Source organism: Erythrolamprus reginae, chromosome 2 (genome assembly GCF_031021105.1).
Source record: "Erythrolamprus reginae isolate rEryReg1 chromosome 2, rEryReg1.hap1, whole genome shotgun sequence".
Lineage (NCBI taxonomy): Eukaryota > Metazoa > Chordata > Lepidosauria > Squamata > Dipsadidae > Erythrolamprus > Erythrolamprus reginae.
This window is the reverse complement of record NC_091951.1, coordinates 77,252,627-77,276,529: the sequence shown is the minus strand read 5'-3', so window position 1 is coordinate 77,276,529 and position 23,903 is coordinate 77,252,627. Positions and strand designations below refer to the sequence as shown.

Sequence of the window (23,903 nt, the reverse complement as noted above, 5' to 3'; positions counted from 1 at the left end):
TGGAACTCACAGCCAACGGGACTCAAACTATTTCCCTCTCTGATATCATTCCTGGCAGGCAAAATGTTTTTATTTAGTCTGCCCTGCAATAGTTGGCCGTTGAGTCAAGACTGCTCTATTAATATATCTTATGATGTGTATTAAGCCCTTTTTTAAAATTTGATTTTAATCTCATCAGTTGTAAGTTACTTTGAATTGTAGGTTGTTTTTTTAAACTCTAACTAAATAAACTGGGAAGCAACAGCCAAGGACTTTGGTCCTGTTTTGGTGACTCTGCAGTGCAAACACCTAATGAATCTTGTATGTTCATGCTAATGTTGTGGTCCTCAGATGCATCCAGCACTAATTCAGATAGTAGTCAATTTATTACTGCACTGTGGACATTAAGCAGCAACAGCTTGCAATACTTTACGCTGGTCTCATAGTTTTAAATAAAATCAAACACTGATGGAGAAAACAAGAAAGAAAAGAGTCAATATGTTTCGGCTGAATAACCTTTGGGAATGTGCAGCATATAAACAAAGTAAGTAATTTTTTCTACTTTGGAATCACCTTCACTCTCTTCCCAGGGTTGGAAAAGGGTTGAAGACTATCTATTGTAATATGCAATAGTGCAATATTGTTTACTAATAAAACTACTAGTGGTCATTTAGAACAGTGTTTTTCAACCAGTGTGCCGTTAGACATGGTCAGGTGTGCCGCGAGGCTCAGAGAGAGAAAGAAAACAAGAGAGAGAGAAAGAAAGAAAGAAAGAAAGAGAGAGAGAGCAAGCAAGCAAGAGAGAGAGAGAGAGAAAGAGAGAAAGAAAGAGAGAGAAAGAAAGCAAGAGAGAGAAAAAGAAAGAGAACGAGAGGGAAAGAAAGAAAGCAAGAGAGAGAGAGAACAAGAAAGAAAGCAAGAGAGAGAGAGAAAGAAAGAGAGAGAGAGAAAGAGAGGGAGGGAGGGAAGGTGGGAAAGAGAAAGACATAGAGGGAGGTAGAGAGGGAGAGAGAAAGAGAGCAAAAAAGAGGAAAGAAGGACGAGAGAAAGAAAGAGGGATGGAGAGAGAGAGAGAAAAGAGGAAGGGAGAGAAAGAGGGAGGGAGAGAGAAATAGAGCAAAAGGGAGGAAGAGAGAGAGAGATAATTTTTTTGTCCAAACTTTTTTTAGCGCCCCCCTTCCCCCCACTCAATGTGCCCCATGGTTTTGTAAATGTAAAAAATGTGCCGCGGCTCAAAAAAGGTTGAAAATCACTGATTTAGAACATAGGTGAACATGCCAAAAAAAAAAAGGAATGGAAAACCGCAATACCTCTGAATTTTTCCCTGCAAACCACTAATTTTAGATTTACTGAAATCCTATGGATATTTGTGAGAGATATGTGTTTATACTTTACACATTTTTCAAAAACAACATGTGATTTACAGATTGAAGGAATAGTTTCCCTTTCGCCCACATTTTTCTTCTGTGTGCCCTGTACGGTGTTCTGTGATTTACCTGACAATTTACCTCATGATATAGTGATGTGCCTGGCTATCTTGTTTGCTGTAAATATAAATGTAAAATATATTTCTTCATATAAAACTACAAGTTTGAGTCAATGTCTCTGACTCCATTTACACTGGCTGTGCAATCCCCTGACATAATGTTGTGCTATTTCAGAAAATATGAATGCTGTGTTATTTCATGAGCAAATTTACATCCAATTCTACAGTTGTTTGTACATATATGCAGTGTTCCCTCTAATTTTTTGGGGGGGTGGGCAGCAAAGTATAGTGTCTAAGTGGCAGTCCCTTCGGGACTGGGCGGCACAGAAATAATAAATGAATGAATGAATGAATGAATGAATGAATAAATGAATAAACAAACAAACAAACAAACAAACAAACAAACAAACAAAAAACCCACCCTGTTTTGCCTCAGAGAATTTCAAAATAAAATACTGTACTGTGTGTCTATAACAGTGAGCTCATAATAGGGCAACTCTATCAATATCAAAATGCCACTTAAATAGTTGAGCTAGTTTCAAACTAGATTTTGATTTTCTTTCTCTCTTCCTTACTCCCATTCTTTTTCTTTCTCTTTTCCTTCCTCTCTTTTTTCTATCTGTTTCTCTCTCTTCCTCTCTTCCTCTCTCTCTCCTTCCCTCTCACTCTTTCCCTCTCGGCTTCTGGGCAGGTTTGGAAAACTCTGAGTTGATGATGATTTTTAAGTGAGCGATTGCTCACTGCTCAGCTTAGAGGGAACTATGCATATATGCAAAGAAAAATGTTATTTGTAGTATAGTGATGAAGAAAATTTATGTTGGGAAATACCCAGCTAGGAAGGGAGGAGGTCTCAAGCAAGGAACTAGCCTTGAATTGTGCAGCTGAAAGAGATTCAGAAGTGAATCTACCCACCCCTCAAGCTTCGTGGAGTATTATTTATCTATTTCCAGGAAAAAGCAAGCAGTCTGGGAAGATTCCTGTACTATTTATTATAGGAAGACTATATATAATAAAGTAGTTAGCTTCAACTCAACACATGTGGGTCTTGTGGCTGGCAATTGGTATATGGTTTATAAGGTGGAGCTGATATTGGCATTATCCCCAACCCCTACATAAAGCTTTTTAGGTAACTTTTCCTATAATTTTAGTCTATCCTATGACATTGTTCCAGTGGTGGGTTGCTCCCTGTTTGGATCGGTTCCTAAAACTGGTAGCACTGGTGGTGGAAGGCTCTGCCCATCCACCTGCAAAACTTCTAAGCATGCACAGGACCGGGCATGTGAACCAATGGCAAAATATTTAATAACCCACCACTGTATTGTTCTAATGATACAATTAAGGGGTGGGGGAGAGAAAACCATATACAATGCAAAAAACCCCCCCTCTGGAATTGTAAATGTAGATAATAAATAAATTGGGCTGCAGACAATAAGCCTATGGAAGAATTTACAGTGTATCAAAGTTGTTTAATCATAGCTGCTATGCAGAAAAGCATTCAGAGACTTCAATTAGTCCAGAATGCAGCCGCGTGAGCTGTTGGGGGTGTACCTACAACAGCTCACGCCCACCTATAACAGCTCACACCCACATCACACCAATGCTCCATGAGCTGCGCTGGCTTCCAATTAGTCTGTGGATGCAATTCAAGGTGTTGGCTATGACCTTTAAAGCCCTACATGGCTTAGGGACAGACTATTTTCGAGACCATTTCTTGCCACATAGCTCTCAGAAACCGATAAGAGCCCACAGGGTTGCCCTTCTCCGGGTCCCATTGGCTAAGCAATGCTGACTGGCGGGCTGTGGGGGAGGGCCTTCTCTGTGGTAGCACCAACTCTCTGGAACCAACTACTGCCTGTGATCCATACTGCCCCCACCCTACTGGCTTTCCAGAAAGTTTCAAAGACCTGGCTTCGCTGGCAGGCCTGGGGCTGTGACTAACCAACACAACTTTGATCTGGCTATAACAAGATAGAGGGCTGGCTGGCTGGATAGATCGAAAGAAAGAAAGAAAGAAAGAAAGAAAGAAAGAAAGAAAGAAAGAAAGAAAGAAATAGGGATGGGATGCAATGTAAGTTAGGATAGTGATATTTACAGTGATTTTTGAAGCACATTGCAAACATAGCAACATTGTCTTTAGATATCTCCAGACCTGTTCCACGAAATCCTCCACAGACATAGAGTTTTCTTTCCACAGCACCAGCGCAGGTAGAGTTGGTTCTTAGGGAAAGAAGAGGGTAAGGCAAGGGTGGTCCTTCTCGCCAGAAATTCCTATCAGGGTTATAGATCTCCACGACATCAAGGCATTGCCGTGCTTGCCCTCTGTCCCGATCAAGGCAGCCAATTCCACCTGCAGAGGGAGAGAGAAAGAGAGATTCCAAAGAGAATAAAAATGGCTCATCAGAATGAGTCTTCTCAATTTCTGGGAGCTAAGCTATCCTTTTGTCTCCAATGCTACTTCTTCAATGTTTTTCGCTCTTGCAAAAAGAAATAATCCAACATTCTATGAGGAAGGCATAATTGTGCATATTGGGGGGGGGGATCCCCTTCCCTTTAGAAAAACGTGCTAATTTTTTACTCCAAAGCAGAAGACTCTCTAAAGCAGTGTTTCCCAACCTTGGCAACTTGAAGATATTTGGACTTCAACTCCCAGAATTCCCTAGCCAGCATTCGCTGGCTGGGGAATTCTGGGAGTTGAAGTCCAAATATCTTCAAGTTATCAAGGTTGAGAAACACTGCTCTAAAGTATTCAAGATGAATAAATAAGTAAATTAGAATCACAAAATGGTGGAAAATAAAATGAAAAAAATTGAGAAACCTCTTTGAATATTTAATTTCTGGGAAATGCAGACTCTGAGGAATCCATTTATCAGCACCATATTCCTCCTCATTGTCATATTAAAGCAATGAACGTGTTATCTCTTTCATTTTCCCAGATACAGAATAATGTGGTTTTATCTTGTAAAATATGATATCTGCAGAACAGAAGTGAATTGGAGGATGTGACTCTCATGCCATGGGGGGGGGGGAAGCACATTTGCCCTCCCCACACAGAGAGAATTTGTTTTTCAAAATTGTTAATTAAACATAAGAACAAAATAACTCACTGCTTCCCTGTCAGAAACTTCTTACAATCCTATTTCAACTGCAGCAAAAACTGCAGCAAAAACAATAAGTATCTTTAGAAAACAACAGAAATAAATACTTTTTAGGGTGCACTTAAAACATTCATCCAAACTCTCAAATAAACATTAATGAACCCCCCTAACATCCATAGTACCTAGAGTACATAGGTTATGCTATGTACTTGGGTCATACATGATTTTCCACAATGCTATGGAAGAATTTCATAGGATTGTATACTTTGAAATCACATCCAAGGACGAATACAAACATTTTTGTAATTTTCTCAGGAAAAGTTGCTCATACCCCTTCTCAGAATATCCTAGTTTTAGACAGAGAGAGTTAATTTGTGGGGGGAAATGAGCATATACCCTATTTGTTTTTTTTACAGGGCCAGCATTTCAATCACTAGGAAATGTAATTAATGTTTGCACCATCTACAAATGCGGTATTTGTAACTTGCGACTAAAGAAAACAAACCACTCTTTGTCACACCTTTAAATTCCATCTTGTAGCCCCTGAGGGTTCAGGTTGGGAACCCCTGGCCTAGAAGGAAGAACAGGTGCTCACATTCATTGTAACGAATGAACTAACTAATGGCTTCTATCGGAAAGAGCAGAACTTGGAAAGAATCTTGAGATTAAAATAATATTATTGAGAAACAAATGCATGCATTCTCAGCAGCAATAGTTTAAACTAGTTTATGAAACACCTTTTTTCATATTTGCTGCTGGGGTACATAATTCACCTCCCATATCAAAAGACACACAGTTTTGAGTTAGGATGGAAGGAAATAATAACGTATCTTCAGTGGAATATTTGCACAAAGATGTGTTTATGTGAAATGGGAATTATCAGTGGGAGGATCTTGTCTGCTAACAAAATGCTTGACAAAACATTATTTGGATTTGGAATATAATACCTCTCCATCTATAAAATTCTCATTTTGATGGAAGCCATGTGTGAAATTTGCTACCCAGAAAGGCGCAAGAAATTAAATTTCTGATAAATCCTTTGCAAATGTTTATTCAATGAAATAAGGATATTTTTTTATGAACTGTAACCAGCAGGAAAACTTTTAACTAATTCTGTTACTTTGGGCTCTTTCAAATAATTCACCAGAATTATTTGATTTTTCAAATAATTCACCAGAACTGATGCTCACAGATTATAATGGTGTTCAATTTTGGTTAACTATGTACAATACAGGAATCTAAACATTATAAATATTGTGCAGTTGGATGATGTCTTAATTCCTGTGGTTAGAATCATAGCTATTGTTATAAAATGGCAGCTGTGTTAGGTATGGAGTGTTATGGAAAAATAATTGGTAAAATACCCTGTTTCCTTCAGAATAAGACATTCCCTGATAATAAGCCCAATCAGGCTTTTGAGTGCATGGCAATAAGGCCAAGCACTTATTTCAGGGTTCAAAAAGAAAAATAAGACACAGTCTTATCGTCCATTTTAAGCCTCCTACCCTCCATATCACCCTACCATCCCAATTATTTTTATTTTGGTTTTTGGGAGCAGTTGGACAGACATCTAAAGAAAACTTTGAAGGATAGTCCTTCACCAATTTTGGATCCCGCAGCTATTTTCTAAAAGGTGTGGGGGTTTTGTGTTAAAATATGCTAAATGTTTATTAATTAAAAATATGTGATCGTTTCCTTTAAAAGGCAAGTTGTAGTATAGCAGGTAAAATAGGAAATCAGGCAGATTCTAGAAATTCCCCAGGCACTTTGATATTTAAAATGCCATTCTAGAGATTCCTCGTTTAAGTCATGCAATTTGAAAGAGGAATAGATATGTTCAGAGGTCAGTTTCAGTAGGTTCTGACCGGTTCTGGAGAACCACCAGCAGAAATGTTGAGTAGTTTGGAGAACCGGTGGTGGAAATTTTGAGTAGTTCGGAGAACCAGTAAATACCACCTCTGACTGGTTGCGCCCCCATCTATTCGCTGCTTCCAGAGTCGCAGCTGAAATGGGGATTTTGTAGCAACCTTCCCCTGGAGTAGGGAGGGAATGGAGATTTTGGGGTATCCTTCCCCTGGAGTGGTGTGGGAATGGAGATTTTATAATATCCTTCCCAAGCCACGCCCTCCAAAGAATCAGCAGTAAAAAAATTTAAAACCCACCACTGGATATATTCATGGCCATGGTTTGTACATCACAGCCTTCGCTAACTTTACTCCTCCAGACATGCTCAGATTGTAGCTCAGCTTGCTGGGAATTTTAGAAGTTACACTTTCAATACATGTGCAAGCCTAGTCCATTTAGCTGGAAAGTTAAACTAATTTAAAACTAGTTTAAACTAATTTAAAATCCAAGATTGAAGGATATCGCCAAGTCCTTTCCATTCTTTGCAAATGAGAGCTATTATAGTATAAGGCCTATTTGTCAGATAACTATTCATGAGAACTATTATAGTATAGGACTCAAATGAAGTATGGTGCTATTATTTTTTTAAAAAATATTTTATTAAATGACCTTTATATTTTATTTTCTCTGGCTGGTTCTTATGGCTCTCAGAACACCAAAGTATGATAAAGCTAAGATCAGCTAAGTCTACCCATCTAATTATTTAAATCAGATTTTACCTTGGGCTGATGACTATCTATGTGTTGTAAAAATTCTTCTCTGTGTGCAACAGGCTTTTGGCTTGCCCTGGTTTTGTAAAAATATTTCCCTCATTTATAAATCCATCCATACTGTATATTCATACATATACAGAATTTTGCCTCATTTGACAACCTTTGATGCCACATTTGTTAACTGAATCACTGCAGTTGTTAAGTTAGTAACACCGTTGTTAAATAAATCTGGCTTCCCCATTAACTTTGCTTGTCAGAAGGTTGCAAAAGTTGACCACATGACCCTGGGACATAAATATAAATCTGTTGCTAAGTTTCTGAATTTTGATCCCATGATTTTGGGAATGATGCAATGATCATAAGTGTGAAAAATGATCATAAGTCACTTTTTCAGTGCCATTGTAACTTCTAAAAGTCACTAAATGAACTGTTGTATGTTGAGGATTACTGTATTGTTGACCTACAGTCTTTCCTCTGCTAATGTAACTGTGCTTTGGAATGTATGTTTCCGGATTCTTTGTGCATGACTTGAGATAATGAAAGTTGTGTCATTTGACAACTCCACACTAAATCTGACATAACAATATTTCTGAATTGTTTCAGCAATTCAGTAAATGCTAATTGGCACCCTCATTATAATTCTCTTGAAAAAAGAAAACTCTACCAATTATAAATGTACTGAGAAGCCATAGTTGTGTGTCTTGACATTGATTGGTTTAGCATCCTGGGGGTAAATTGGATGCTACATTTACAACTGTAGATTCATTCATGTTGTGCCACTAACATTGCTTTGTTTGGAGTAGGATGCCTCATAAGGCATCCAGATTCTCATAGGTACCTACAAATTTCTCCAGGACAGAATCTGCTTTAAAGGTTTTCCCTTCCAAAGCTATAGAGTTCCATTCTTTCTGCATAACCATGACAGATTCCAAAAAATATATTCCTGGATTTTCATTGCACAACAGGAAAGATACATGTTCGGGATCAAATTGTAGAACTGTGACACATTTTCCCCCTATAAATTACATAGATAATTTGTTATCTTTAAATCATGCTGTACATCACCCAGAAGTCTTGTATCTATATTAGTAGGGGAAAAAATAGGCAAAGAGACAACGAAGAGCTGATAATGATCAGTGGTCAGTTTTAAATATTAATTGACAGACAAATTCTCAGTTGGCTTCAGCAAGGCCAGAAAATCAACAGGTCGTCAAATGTGTTTCTATTTAGTAGATCACACATTTTGGGTGAAAACAAAGCAGAAGGTTATTCATCATTGTCTGCAAATATTGTAAGCTAAAAGAAGCCTAGCAAATAAATAGTGTGCATGCTGTAGATTCTGAGAAAATACGAACTTATTTTCCCTCAGTAACAACTATTGCACATTTACAATTAAAAAATAGATTTAATTAAGTTCAACAGCATATGGTGATCTTCAGTTTTAATTTAAAACCCTCATAAAAATATTTCCATTTATATATCTATATTCTACTCATCCTCCTGAGAAGCTTATATAATAGGTATAGAAACTATTCTCTTGTGCATCTTTGCTTTTTAATTGTGCTGATTTGTGTTGGAGCTGCTTCTTCAATGCAATGTTTTCTGATTTTAATAGCTTTCTCTGAATTCTAATAAGGCAATGAATTCTAAAAGTTTGCTAAAGTATTTAAAAGAGATGGGTAAAAATACATAATTATGAAATGAACTTGTAGGAAACAGGTGCTTATTTTAATAATAGTATTCTTTAACATTGAGAGTAGAACATATACAGTATGTCCCCAAAAGTTATAGAAAAGACTTGTTTATTTACTTTGTGAAGAACTTCAAGCCACAGGTACCAATTTGGTGAGTTGATAGCTTCATATATATATGTGAAAGAAAGTAGTTTTTTAAGATGTGCCCCATATCAGTTCCTATAATTGTAGACTAAGTTGTGGTAGTTGGGAATTCTAGGAATTGGAGTTCCAGACTATCTGGAGCAGAGGTCCTCAAACATGGCCACTTGAAGACTTGTGGACTTCAACTCCCAGAATTCTCCAGCCAGCATAGCTGGCTGGAGAATTCTGGGAGTTGAAGTCCACAAGTCTTCAAGTGGCCAAGTTTGGGGACCCCTGAATTCTGGAGCATACAGCGGAGGGAATATAATATACCGTACATTCTATTTGAAAGTAGTGGTACTGTTTTTATTTTTTTCAAATGTAACTCTCACAATATTCCTGATTCGTTATCAGAACTGAGCTCTTTTCTCTTCATTCTTTTAAGAACCCTAAAAATCTAGAAACCAGTTTATTTTAGAAGTTGTATAATTAATTTAAAATAATTTTTCAAGTTAAAGTAATGTGGCTTTAAAAAGTCTCTTCCTGTGTCCTCCCTATTCTACTGTTTCTTTTCAGAGAGCTCCCTTGGTGCCCTTTCAATAAGTATTTTATGAAGGCAATTTTCAGAATTTAATTGAACCTCACTTAACTGCTTAAAACTTTCTAAAAAGCTCTCAGCCAGAGCTGTGGAGAAAACAACTTTTTAATGAGATAGAATTCCAGACTGAGGAAGATAAAAGAAATTCTTTGATATTTCAAATCTTTTATAATGGGATTTCTCCTTTATTGCTGCCTGCATGTTATTTATAAAAATCAGGGATTACATAACAGACAAACAATGTTGCAGGAACACCCTTCTTACACAGGCTATTTCCCTTGCTGAAGTCTTATATTTCACAGAGTACTATTCTTCTGGAAGAGTTTGAGCTGGTGCCCTTGGCAAAGCCTCTTCTAATTTGCCAATTGTTGGTAATGAATCTCCAGAGATTCAGCTGTGATGGATTTTTGCCTTTTCTTTTTAATGCAAGAGATTAAAATGCATGACCTCAAATGGTGCCTTCCCCATCTGGTTTTCTTCCAAAAGTAGCTGAATTCAATTGGCTCTGTCATTAGGAACACAATACCACTCTTTCTTGGGCTTCTGAACAAATATAGTTATGTTCCTGGGAAAATATGGGGAGAAAAAGCTAAGATCAGTCAAATACTGTGAGTAGAATAAAGAATTTAGATCCTCAGAAAACGTTCCTGTTCTTCAAAAGATTGTTTATTATTTAAGAAGCAAGGACGTCTCAAGAAGTTTTTAACTAAGGCATGAGGGGGGGAAGAGGGGGCAATTATTGGGAAAAAACAACTAATTCCAGTTTTCTTTCCATCTTTTTTCTTTGCAATAGCACAAAGTCTAAACTACATAGATATGCAGCTTGTAGCGGACACACCATTTTTTCCCTACCAATATGTCCTAAAGCCTGCGACAGCTCTATGGTCTTCCTTAAAGCAATTTGACTTCTTTCGGACTTCTGTGTGAGTTTGAAAAAACAAACAGTTCCTGCTTTAAGTTTCTATAAATGGCTTGGTTTTTTTTTCTACAAGGCACTTTTGCTAAAAGGTTAAGATGCTTTAATGAGGACCAAAATGATGCTACAAGACCCCTGTTGGAGTTCTTCCAAAAGCCTTCCATTGTGCGGGAACTATTGAAGTTATTCATTAGATATATTTTCTTTTTTCTCCAGAGGTGTATGTTAGATTATATTAAGCAGGCTTTATTCTGCAGGTATTGTTAGATTTCAAGATAGAAAGTCTATCTTCGCCTGGAAACCTAGAGTTCTTCTCTTGCCAGAAAAAAACTGAAATGTCACCTCCGAGGTCCTAGGCCAGGTGGCAGGCAGGGCCATATCTGCTGGCACGTGAGCCGTTGTCCTAGCTCAGCTCCAACATGCATGTGTGTGCTAGCCAGCTGATTTTTGGCTTGCAAAGGCTCTGGGAGGGCCTTTTTGGCTTCCAGAGAGTCTCAGGAGGGGATGGGGGAGGGTGTTTTTACCCTCCCCTGACTCCAGAGAAGCCTTTGAAGCCTGTGGAGGGTGAAACGCAAGGCTACTGGGCCCACCAGAAGTTGGGAAACAGGTTCTTTCTGGCCTTCAGAGGGCCTCCAGGGTGCGGGGGAAGATGTTTTCACCCTCCCCAGGCATTGAATTATGGGTGTGGGCACTCACGCATGCATGATAGTGCACCCCCACAGTATTTCGGTGAACAAGGTTCACCATCACTGTCCTAGGCTGTACACATTTAATAAATCTTACTTCACTTGTATGTACACATATACATACAGCCACATGGAAAATGAGGGCTTTGAAATCAGATTCTCTTCCAATTCCCTGCATTTATCTTTTTGGGTCCTAAACTGTCACCTAGCTCTCTTGATATTTAGTCTAGAATTGAAAAGCAACCAATATTCATTCATTCATTCATTCATTCATTCATATTTCTACGCTGCCCTTCTCCTGGGACTCAGGGCGGCCCACAGTAAATAAGTACAGAATATAAAGAAATCTAATATTAAAAATACATTAAAATATCAATACTAACACAAATAAACATCTAAACGTAAGTTCTACTCTAAAACCCCTAAATATTTAAAAACCAATCATTCCCATTCATTCCATCATTCTTCACTCATGGGCCTGAATTTTTCTCCTGTATCTTTAAGGAGGTAAAACTGTGGAAACTTTTGTATGAGGTAAGTTGTTTGCTAGCTTCACAAAGATTCAGGAGGGACAATGATCAAAATAGAAAACCTGAGCAAATATACAACAGAGGTCCTAGATAATAATGTTTTCATGTACTCAAGTAGCTTCAGCTTCATTCTCATAAGACCATTAAAGCAATTGCAAATTCTGAAGCATTGAGACTAAAAGGCTGAAAATGCCACAGAGAGCAGAGAGATAATTTAATGATTCCGCACACATTAATAAAGATAATTGATTTTCTTGTGGCCACCCTGCCAACATTTAAGATATGAATAAATTTCCACAATAGTTTCCTGCCACAGTGACTGGACAAAAAAAAAAAGACAAAATTTGTCATGTTGTTATAATATAAACCATCTAACTCCTACACATACATTTGTGTTCAATTTGGGACATAAATATCAAAGGCTGGTATGTTGCAATACACATTTCTTCTATGTTTCTATATTTACAGTTCGTACTGGATTCCTGTGGTGGCTGAGCTTCAGATCAATATTTTACCTAGTATTTTTACGTGTGTAAATTGACCTGGAACGACATACCTATGTTGACATCCCATTTAGTCATAACAATTTAATCAGAGGAGAGATTTGTAATGTACTATTGCAGACTATTTCCAACACAGCACCTTCACCCTCCAGGTAGTTCTGCAATTCCCAGAATTTTCCAATCCGCGTACTAATCAAAAACAGAGACCGCACAGGCTACATTGTTGTTTGATAAAATAATAATAATAAAAAATAGCAGAACCAAATTATGCAGCCTGATTGTTAAGTAAGAATGTAGTTTCCAGAAATAAACCAAAGAAAAGAATAATACAATAAGTGTATAAAAAGCAGGTAATGGTTCTTTGCTAGTTATTTCATACTTTACTATTAAAAATAAAGTTTGCTCATCCCCAGCTCATTGACAAAGCAATACTTCTTATAAATATATTCTCCCTGTTTCTTTTCTCTAACTTTCAAGAAAAAGAGTGGTAGGGGAATGAAATCTTTTATTTCATAGAATCAAATTGCTAGGAAAAAATAAAAAGTGGTCCCTCTATCTCTTAAAAATCTGTTTGCTCTTACCCAGGACATAAATCTCATGGTTGGCTACAGCTGTGCTGAAGCGGTATTTCGAATACTTCATCGGCGCACACTCTGTCCATTTGTCTTGGCTTGGGTTATACTGCAATGTTCGGTTGCTTAATCGATCAGGCTCATCATCGGGAAGATCCATCTGTGTGAAATATGACAGCCATATAATAATTCTGCATTTGGAGCCTTCTATACACGCCTGCAAGCTATTAATCACGGAGGACAGCTGAGCAGATAAATAACACAAAGACATCAATTATAGCTGCAAAGTGATTCATACCAACCAGTGGAACCCATGACTTGTGGTTAGAAGTACATTGAAGAAGACACAGGGATAACAACACATATATATTCTGCAGCAAGGAAGCTGAGGATCTGGGTAATAATAAACCATCTATAGACCCAGCGGTGACAGCACATAGCTCTTTTTACAAGGATGTCGGGAAGTCTCAAAGAAGAAAGTCAAAAACCACTTATTTCCCCCTTGAGATCAAATTTTGATTTAGCTTCTTATTTGATTAAGCCACAACTTCCCAGAGGGAGTTTGAAGATTTATCTACTAATGCTTTAGGTGAAATAAGATTACATAACAGTAAAAACTAAACTCTGCTCTTTTATTTTTGAATGGATTTTGAACTCATCTTTAGCATGACATCCCCATTTTTCTTTCTCTATTGTCATCAGGGAACGAAGGGGAAGGAGAAATAATTATTAGACCTGATTGTATGAATAACAATACTATCTCCATTTATATGTGTATTCAAACTGCTACAAGCATGTATGTCAAAATAGATATACTGTAAGAGATGGGAACTTTTTAATTCACTGTGTTAATAAACTGAAAACAATGGCTTTAACTAGAAGGAAAATGTACAAGTTTAAAAATACATATATATATATATTTTAGCACTCATGTTTACATCTGTTATAAAAGAGATCAGCACTCAGCAGCTAGATTACTATTTTAGCACATGGGCTGGTACATTGGCAACAACAATCTTAATGCAAAATTATAAATGGAGGCAAGCAAATTAATATTGGCCAAATAAACATTGGGAAAGAGATGCAATGGAAATTGCAGGGAAAATTTAGGAAAACTATATGGACAAAGGTCAGGAATGGTCACTGTAGTTGTGTATGGAACTAAAATAGAGATTAGAATTGCAATTGTGGTGAATATCTGTAGGATAAAGTGGGAAATTCATTTTCTGAGTTTTTTGGTTGGTTTCTGAACATCTCATTACCAGACTAGGTTATAAGGGCCTGGTGTAGTCAGTAGATCGTGTGAAGGAAAGGTCACGTTAGGTGAAGGTCTTGTGAGGGTCAGGTATGGGTCACATCAGGTGAGGATGGTTGACATCTTTCTCTGCAATGGCTATCCAACAAACTTTATATTCTGATACATAGCACCCAAGTACAATGCACCATGCAAAAACTAACCCTACGATCAGTGTTCCCTCTAAGGCGCGCAGTGCGCTATAACATGCAACTTTTTAACGCTCAGCACGGGAATTTCAAATTCCTGCACAGAGGACTTTCCCCTCGCCTCCCCGCTTTACGTTTGCGGCCCTGATGCCTGAGGCTGCCCCAGCTCTGATACCCACCCACGCGGCATCGGAGGAGGCATTGGCCTCCTCCCCCACCGCCATGCTGGGGGCTGCCACTTGGAGCCAGGGGTGATGGGCCCGGCCTCAGTCTACTCGGCCCAAGTACGGCTGAAGTGCAGGGCAGAGTAGACAGCGGCGGCTGTTACTCCGGGTCCATCCACGAGCTTCGCCTCCTACCCCGCCGCCGCACTGGGGCTGCCCCCTGGAGCCGGGGGCGACCAGCCCAGGCTCGGCCTACTCGACCTCAGTGCAGCCGAAGCGCAGGGCGTAGTAGGCGGTGGCTGCTCTGGGTCCATCCATGAACTTTGCTTCCTCCCCCACTGCTGTGCTGCCGGCTACCCCCCGCCACCGGGTCCCCTCCACCGCCCAATCCTGGTATTGGATCTGGGAGCGACAGGCCCAGCCTCGGCCTACTTGGCCCTGAACTTCACCTCCTCCCCCGCCACTGCACTGGGGGCTGCCTGCTGCCGCCGCCAGGTCCCCTCCGCCGCCCGTATGAGACGGCGGCAACCCCCATCAAGAGCATGGACCCGGCCACCGTTAAACAGGTAGGAAGAGGGGGCAAAAGGGGGGAGAAAGAAAGAAGAGGGGGAGAGAAAAAGGGGGGCCAAGAGAGAGAAAGGGGGAGACAAAGAGAGGGAGAGAGAAAGGAGGCAAGAGGGGAGAGAGAGAAAAAGAGAGAGAGAGAGAAAGCAAGAGAGAGAGAGAGTGAGAGAGAGAAAGAAAGCAAGAGAGAAAGAGAGAGAAGAGAGGAAGGAAGAGAGAGAGAGAGAGAAATGAGAGCAAAAAGGGAAGAAAAAAGAGAAATGAGAAAATGATTGGGGCAGAGAATGAGAGGAAAGAGAGAAACAAAAGAGAGAGAGAAGTGACTCTTGATTTAAAGCATATGGTAAAATAATAATAGAGAAAAAAACCTCCAACCCTCACCTGTTTTTGGAAATGATTCAAGAGTTCACACACACACACACACACACACAGAGAGAGAGAGAGAGAGAGAGATAGACAGACACAAGGGGGCAAGAGACACGGATAGAAAAAGATAGGAGAAGTGAGAGAGGGAAGGAATGAAAAAAAGGGAGGAAGAAGGAGAAATGAGAAACAAATGAGAGAGAAAAGGGGGAGAAAAAGAGAGAGAGAAAGAAAGCAAGAGAGAAAGAGAGAGAAGAGAGGAAGGAAGAGAGAGAGAGAGAAATGAGAGCAAAAAGGGAAGAAAAAAGAGAAATGAGAAAATGATTGGGGCAGAGAATGAGAGGAAAGAGAGAAACAAAAGAGAGAGAGAAGTGACTCTTGATTTAAAGCATATGGTAAAATAATAATAGAGAAAAAAACCTCCAACCCTCACCTGTTTTTGGAAATGATTCAAGAGTTCACACACACACACACACACACAGATAGATAGACAGACACAAGGGGGCAAGAGACATGGATGGAAAAAGATAGGAGAAGTGAGAGAGGGAAGGAATGAAAAAAAAGGGAGGCAGAGGGAGAAATGAGAAACAAATGAGAGAGAAAAGGGGGAGAGATAGGAGAGGTACCCAGAAATGAGAACAGTGGTAGAAATTTGAGGAGGGATGATTGATTATTAAATATGGATTGACTATGGAATATTGGTAAAAGATATATTTAGCTGTTGTTTAATATTAGGATGTATTCGTAAAATTGGATTAGAACTATATAGAATTACATAGGTAAAATTAATGGAAGATATATATGATAAATAAGGGGTTTATGATATGCACTGTATGATTTTATGACTTTGCATTATGAATTTAAAATATACTTGGAAATGTAGAACATTGATGGAAGTTAATAATAATAAATGCTAAGTGCCTGAAAATTAATTGAGCTTGGAAATATTGAATGAAATTATAGAAAAGTATAATTTATGGAAATATATTAACTGATGCATTGGTGTTCAGATAGACTTTCATAGTATTACTAATTACTATAATACTATGATAAATATTTAAGAAATGAAGATTTTAAAGCATGGATTTATTAACAGTTGTGTTTTTGGTTTTGCTGGTTGTTTTCGTTTTAATAGTAATAGATTTGGGTTTTGTTTTATTATTAATTTGTTTTAATAAAAAAGAAGGGAATTTATTTGTTTGTTTGTTTGTTTGTTTGTTTGTTTGTTTGTTTGCTTGCTTGCTTGCTTGCTTGCTTGCTTGCTTGCTTGCTTGTTTATTTATTTATTTATTTACACTTCTATGCCGCTCAGTCCCGAAGGGACTGTTGCACAAACACTATACTTTTCCACCCACACCGAAAAAAAATTAGAGGGAACACTGTCTACCATACACAAAAGGCGTGTCAGAAATGACAGCCAGAATTCTCCAACCTCTAGGAATAACAATAATCCAACAAACCCACCGCAACACACTGCAAGGAATTATCCAGAACCAAAGACAAGATACAGAAGGATGAAAAAACAATGTAATTTACAAAATCAACTGTAACAATTGCAACTAATTCTACGTGGGACAAACATCAATTGAAAACCAGAATCCCTAAACACCAGCTGGTAGCCAATCATCATGATCCTAAATCTCTAATTGCCACCCACACTGACACCAAACAGCACCAATTCAATTGGACCAATACAAGAATTATTGGTCACCAGGCCTGCATTGCAGAAACAATACATCAACAGACATATCAACCTACAAGTAGCCTACAAACCCTTCAAAATTCAAATCAACAGCACAAACAAACAGCAATGGCAGAGAACCTTGACCAACCCAAGTACCCCCATTCCAACCCCCCAACTAGCACTTCATCTCCCAATGACCCTTACCTGACATAACCTCCCCATCACAAGACCCTCACCCGATATTACCTTCCTATCACAAGATCTACTGACCAAATCAAGCTCTTATATGCAGTATATTTATTTATTTATTTATTACTTAGATTTGTATGCCGCCCCTCTCCGAAGACTCGGGGCGGCTCACAACACGTGGAAACAAATCATAAATAATCTGAAAATTTAAAATATTAAAGATTTTAAAAAGACCCCATATACTAACAGACATACACACAAGCATACCATACATAAATTAGACATGCCCAGGGGAAGATGTTTCAGTTCCCCCATGCCTGACGGCAAAGGTGGGTTTTAAGGAGTTTACGGAAGGCAGGAAGAGTAGGGGCAGTTCTAATCTCCAGGGGGAGTTGGTTCCAGAGGGCCGGTGCCGCCACAGAGAAGGCTCTTCCCCTGGGGCCCGCCAACCGACATTGCTTAGTTGACGGGACCCGGAGAAGGCCCACTCTGTGGGACCTAATCGGTCGCTGGGATTCGTGCGGCAGGACGCGGTCTCGGAGATATTCTGGTCCAATGCCATGAAGGGCTTTAAAGGTCATAACCAACACTTTGAATTGTGACCAGAAACTGATCGGCAGCCAATGCAGACTGCGGAGTGATGGTGAAACATGGGCATACCTAGGTAAGCCCATGACTGCTCTCGCAGCTGCATTCTGCACGATCTGAAGTTTCCGAACACTTTTCAAAGGTAGCCCCATGTAGAGAGCATTACAGTAGTCGAACCTCGAGGTGATGAGGGCATGAGTGACTGTGAGCAATGAGTCCCGGTCCAGATAGGGCCGCAACTGGTGCACCAGGCGAACCTGGGCAAACGCCCCCCTCGCCACAGCTGAGAGATGTTTTTCTAATGTGAGCTGTGGATCGAGGAGGACGCCCAAGTTGCGGACCCTCTCTGAGGGGGTCAATAATTCCCCCCCCCCCAGGGTGATGGATGGAGTTGTCCTTGGGAGGCAAAACCCACAGCCACTCCGTCTTATCCGGGTTGAGCTTGAGTCTGTTGACACCCATCCAGGCCCCAACAGCCTCCAGGCACCGGCACATCACTTCCACCGCTTCGTTGACTGGGCATGGGGTGGAGATGTAAAGCTGGGTATCATCCGCATATTGACGATACCTCACCCCATGTCCTTGGATGATCTCGCCCAGCGGTTTCATGTAGATGTTGAATAGCAGGGGGGAGAGGACCGACCCCTGAGGCACCCCACAAGGGAGAAACCTAGGAGTCGACCTCTGGCCCCCCACTAACACCGACGCGACCGGCCAGAGAGGTAGGAGGAGAACCACTGAAGGACAGTGCCTCCCACCCCCAACCCCTCCAGCCGGTGCAGAAGGATACCATGGTCGATGGTATTGAAAGCCGCTGAGAGGTCAAGGAGCACCAGGACAGAGGATAAACCCCTGTCCCGGGCCCGCCAGAGATCATCCATCAACGCGACCAAAGCGGTTTCCGTGCTGTAACCGGGCCTGAAACCCGACTGCTGGGGACCTAGATAATCGGCTTCTTCCAAGGACCGCTGGAGCTGGAGTGCCACCACCTTCTCGACAACCTTCCCCATAAAGGGAAGGTTGGAGACTGGATGATAGTTGTTAAGCACAGCTGGGTCCAGGGAGGGCTTCTTGAGGAGGGGGCGCACGAGCGCTTCTTTATAGAGTGATGGAAAAACTCCCCTCCCCAAGGAAGCGTTGGTAATCTCCTGGGCCCAGCTCCGCGTCACCTCCCTGCTGGCCGAAACCAACCAGGAGGGACACGGATCCAGTAAACAGGTGGCAGAACTCACAGCTCCAATGGCCTTGTCCACTTCATCAGGTGTCACCAGATCAAACTCTTCCCAGACAGGTGGACAAGTACGTGCCCCAGTCACCTCGACTGACACATACGCACACACACACATACACACACACACACATAGTTATATATAGCTATATATGGCCTATTTCTGACACTCATAACTATATTTAACTATATATAACTATATACTGTATAGCCATATATAGCCATATATAGCTATATATAACTCTGTGTGTGTGTGTGTGTGTGTGTGTGTGTATGTGTGTGTATATATACGGTATATATGTATATATAGTTTTATAAATATAAATATAATAGACAAAGGCATCTTTCAGATGTTCCAGCATTTAGGTACAGTAGTTATAAACAGAATTGTAAATGGAACTTTGCCTTCAAGATCAAATGATTAGAGAACACATTAAGAAATTGATCAAGATAAGAAGAAATAATTAAAAATTTTGAAATGTGATTAGATATTTGGCCTTGATTCTGTAGATTCCCTGCCTCGCTTCCAGCACTAAACTCATTATTAACAAAATACAGAGAACGGGCAAGCTGTGTGAGAAGCAAAATGCAAAGAAGGAGCTGCAGTTAATATTTATAAATAGATTTAAGATCAATGGGTAATAAAACATTATTTTTCTTTTATTCTTTTTCTTATTGCACACAGCAATAAAGTAATTTAAGAAGATAAGAGCCAGAGTAGAATGGGTATGGCATTAGGAGACCAAGAAAATCTTGGTCTAATCTTTGGTTTTCTGAGCCTGGTCTCACCAACTATTATAAAAGAAAGACAAGATTAAAGGTATAAGAAAGCTTTACATGGGGCTGCCTGTTTATCTCAGTAGTTGCAGCTGGTCCAGAATGCAACCATATAAGCAGTCTCGAGCACCTTAAAAGTTGCGCCTGTAATGCCTTTGTTGTATGCACCTTAGATGAGTGCCAGCTTGCTTCTGGCTCCAGTTAAATGTGTTGATTATCACCTTTAAAATCATTCGTGGAATGGGACCAATTTACCAGAAGAACAGTCTTGTCCCAATTAGACCAACCCATCCCACCCGGTCAGGAATGGAGAGTACATTATAGAACCTGTTAAAGAGCGTTCTCTGCCCCCACCCTATGGAATATATTGTCCCCAAAGCAGGGGTGAAATTCAGAAGATTCTAACAGGTTCTGGAGAACCAGCAATGGAAATTTTGAGTAGTTTGGAGAACCAGAAATACTACCCCTGGCTGGCCCCAGAGTGGGGTGGGAATGAGATTTTTCAGTATTCTTCATCTGTCACACTGACAAAACCATGCCCACAGAACCCATAGGGGAAATTTTTGAATTTCACCCGACTCAAAGTTTCTCTCTCTCTCTCTTTGTCTCTCTCTCGCTCTCTTTCTCTCTCTCATAATAAAAATAAATAAAATAGTCTTGAATAAACCAAAAAAGCTATAATTCTTGAGGAATAGGTATATAGATCTCCAACCCTGGCAACTCTATGACTTGTGGACTTTAACTCCCAGAATTCGTCAGTCAGCATATGAGAATGTGGGGGCAATCCTAATCTCTGGGGGGAGCTGGTTCCAAAGGGTCGGGGCCGCCACAGAGATGGCTCTTCCCCTGGGTCCCACCAGACGACATTGTTTAGTTGACGGAACCCGGAGAAAGCCAACTCTGTGGGACCTAACCGGTCGCTGGGATTCGTGCGGCAGAAGGCGGTCTCACAGATATTCCGGTCCGATGCCATGAAGGGCTTTATAGGTCATAACCAACGCTTTGAATTGTGACCGGAAACTGATCAGCAACCAATGCAGACTGCGGAGTGTTGGTGTGACATGGGCATACCTAGGGAAGCTGCATTTTGCACGATCTGAAGTTTCCGAACACTTTTCAAAGCTAGCCCCATGTAGAGAGTGTTACAGTAGTCGAACCTCGAGGTGATGAGGGCATGAGTGACTGTGAGCAATGACTCCCAGTCCAGATAGGGCCACAACTGGTGCACCAGGTGAACCTGGGCAAACGCCCCCCTCGCCACAGCTGAAAGATCGTTCACTAATGTTAGCTGTGGATTGAGGAGGATGCCCAAGTTGCAAGACTATGGCAAGACTAACAAAAGCTAAGAAAAAGGAATACTTTCAAAAACAGGAACATATCCTTCCAAGGGCTGGTGAATTTAAAGGTTCTCTCAGAGATTAGTTAGGCTGTGACCAGCAATTATGTATGCATACAGCTTCATGAGAACAATTACCTTTAATCAGCAGAGGAAGTATAGAGACAATGAGACTTTGATCTCTTTGTAACCATCTGTGTTTTGTTTTGGGGTTTTTTTTTTCCTTTTCATTCTTGGCAGCCTTCAAACCTCTGGCTCTGCCACCTTCTTTGAAACAAATAGATTCTTTGGTCAAATGCCAGGATGATGCCAGTGGAAATATAATTCATGAACTACATACATATAGAAAATTAACATGTCTGAATTCATCAGTAAAAATGTTAACAAGATTGGATGGGCAAGTGGAGATGTGTTCACGGAGCCATATGTTGCTGCTAAATCATGAATCTCCAGAAAATTAAAACAGATGAACAAAGCCTAATAAAAAGTCTCCATTTTAAGTCTCTAGCAAATGGTTTCCTTATGGAGTTACTGCAATGATTACTATATAGTCTGGTCATTCTTTGCAGCCAAGCAAAAGTGTAAAACAGGTGCATTCACTGTAGTCACTGAATTCCACTCAGCATTGCCAATGGTAGGAGTTGATGGGGGTTATTGTAGTTCAATAATAGCTGGTGAGCTACCAGTTCCTCATTCTTTTCTTTTAATTCTGGAAAAATCACCATAAGGGATTTAAAAAAAATAATCAATCTGGAATGCTGAATTTAACTGGATTCGCACATTGTGAACTACTTTTTAGCCACAATACAGTAATGGGTGTGTGATCACAATAGCCAGTATTGTAAAGGTGTTTGACTATACTGGGGATGCCCAGATTCAAGTCCATGCCCAGCCATGGAAGTCCACATAAGCCAAGCTGAGACTAATTAATTGCTTTCAGCCCAATCTACCTCATAGGACTATTAATGCAGAGAAAATGGGAGGAAAGGTTGTTATGAATGCCACTTTGATCAAATAAACAAATAATCTGGAACAGATTTTACATTCAACATTTATTTGTTTGTTTGTTTGTTTATCAGATTTCCGTACTGCATCTCTCACCTAAATGACTCTGTAAGTAGCAATAGACTTTAGACTTACCATACATACCACTTCATAGTGCTTTACACATCTCTCTAAACTTTAATCTAAAGGGTTTAGAGTCAGCATATTACCGCCCAACAATCTGGGTCCTTATTTTATCAACCTTGGAAGGATGGAAGGGTGGGTCAACCTTGAGCTGGTTAGGATCGAGCTCCTGGCAGCCAGCAGAATTAGTTTGCAATACTGCAATACTGTAACCAGAGCTCTTGAGTAGGTAAACAGTCAATGCTTATAAATATTACTACACTACTAATATACAGAAGATAACGGAATATATAGAGGTTCTTCCTTGTAGGCTGAATAGTAGAAAGTAGAAATTAAAATTCTGCACAAAGTGCCTGAAGAACAAGTTTGGGATCTGGAGTGCTATTGTTGGGAAAGTGTGGGTTTGTTTCTACTTGCTCAGCTATACATATGTAATTAAGCCTGATTCTATCATTCTCCCCTCCAAAGTTTATTCATGTAGAGAAGTGAACAAATAATATACTGTATATTGTAATCTAAATTATAAAGATGATATACTGAAAAGCAAGATGGCTCTCCAGCTCAGAAAATATTGCTGAGATGATATAGTCCTTAACACTGATATACTCAATTTCTTCTCCAGCCCCTCATTCTCTTTTCATTTTCTATTGTATTTTTAGATCTTATTTCTAAAGTTGATGCAGCATTCTTTTAAACTTTAGATACTTTGTATACAGTGATCCCTCGATTTGCGCGTTCTCAATTAGCGCGAAACGCTGCAATGCGGTTTTTCAAAAAATATTAATTAAAAAATAAGTCCGCGTTTTTTTTGCTATACCACGGTTTTTCCCACCCAATGACGTCATACGTCATCACCAAGAGTCACTTCTCTGTCTCTTTCTCTTTCTTTCCTGTCACTATGCTTCAATCATTTTCTCATTTCTCTTTTTTCTCCCCTTTTTTCTATCATTTCTCTCTCTCTTTCTTCCTCTCTCACACTCTCTTCCTCCCTTCTCTCTCCCCCCCTCCACTTGCCCACGAGAAGAAAAAAAGCAACCTCTGCCGGGCAGCTCCCCTTGTGCCCCCGCTTTGTGCCTGCCTCTTTTGGGGATTTTTTTTTCTTTTCTTTTTTGCGCTGGCGGCGGGAGCTGTTGGGGAGGGCTCTGCCGGGAAGGCCTCTCAGCTGCAGAGCCGAATGGGGGCGGAGGCAACAGCGGAGCCCGGCGCTGGGGCCATGCGAGGCTGTTCATCCAGGGGGGCGTGGACTGGCAAGTCGCCCTCCTTTCTCTCTCTTTCTCAAGATCGCTTGCCGCTTGCCTATTGCAGCGAAGGAGGCGAAGCAAGGCTCCAAGCTGCAAAGCGGCAAGCGGCAAGCGATCTTGGGGATTCCCCTTTGCCTGGGCGGCGGGAAGACCAAGGGAAGGTTCCTTCAGCCGCCCAACACCTGATCCGCTCCGCAGCGCGGCAGCAGCGAGGAGCCGAAGATGGGGTTTCCCCTTTGCCTTTACCCCATCTTCGGCTCCTCGCTGCTTCCGCGCTGCGGAGCAGATCAGCTGTTGGGCGGCTGAAGGAACTTTCCCTTGGTCTTCCCCGCCGCCCACATGCAAACTCCACCATCTGCGCATGTGCGGCCATGAAAAAAATGGCGCACATGCGCAGA

At 40.5% G+C, this 23,903-nt stretch overlaps 2 protein-coding genes across 3 annotated transcripts in view; one reads left to right on the top strand and one right to left on the bottom strand.

Annotated features, from left to right (window-relative positions):
* KBTBD12 (kelch repeat and BTB domain containing 12) overlaps nucleotides 1-23,903 on the bottom strand; it is a 58,961-nt gene that overhangs the window by 24,163 nt on the left and 10,895 nt on the right. The window contains exons 3-4 of one of the 2 annotated variants that reach the window (XM_070738378.1): nucleotides 12,810-12,960; nucleotides 3,615-3,812 (exon numbers count right to left, since the gene is read on the bottom strand). In XM_070738378.1, coding sequence (XP_070594479.1) covers nucleotides 3,615-3,812; nucleotides 12,810-12,960 — 349 coding nt within the window. Of the gene's footprint in view, nucleotides 1-3,614; nucleotides 3,813-9,757; nucleotides 10,159-12,809; nucleotides 12,961-23,903 lie in introns of those variants that run through there. The other variant, XM_070738379.1, reaches the window with a different exon arrangement.
* Nucleotides 431-23,903, top strand: part of MGLL (monoglyceride lipase) — a 206,573-nt gene continuing 183,100 nt past the window's right edge. Inside the window, exon 1 of the mRNA XM_070738385.1 lies at nucleotides 431-523. Within this exon, the coding sequence (XP_070594486.1) occupies nucleotides 448-523 (76 nt within the window). The 5' untranslated portion in view covers nucleotides 431-447. The remainder of the gene's footprint in view (nucleotides 524-23,903) is intronic.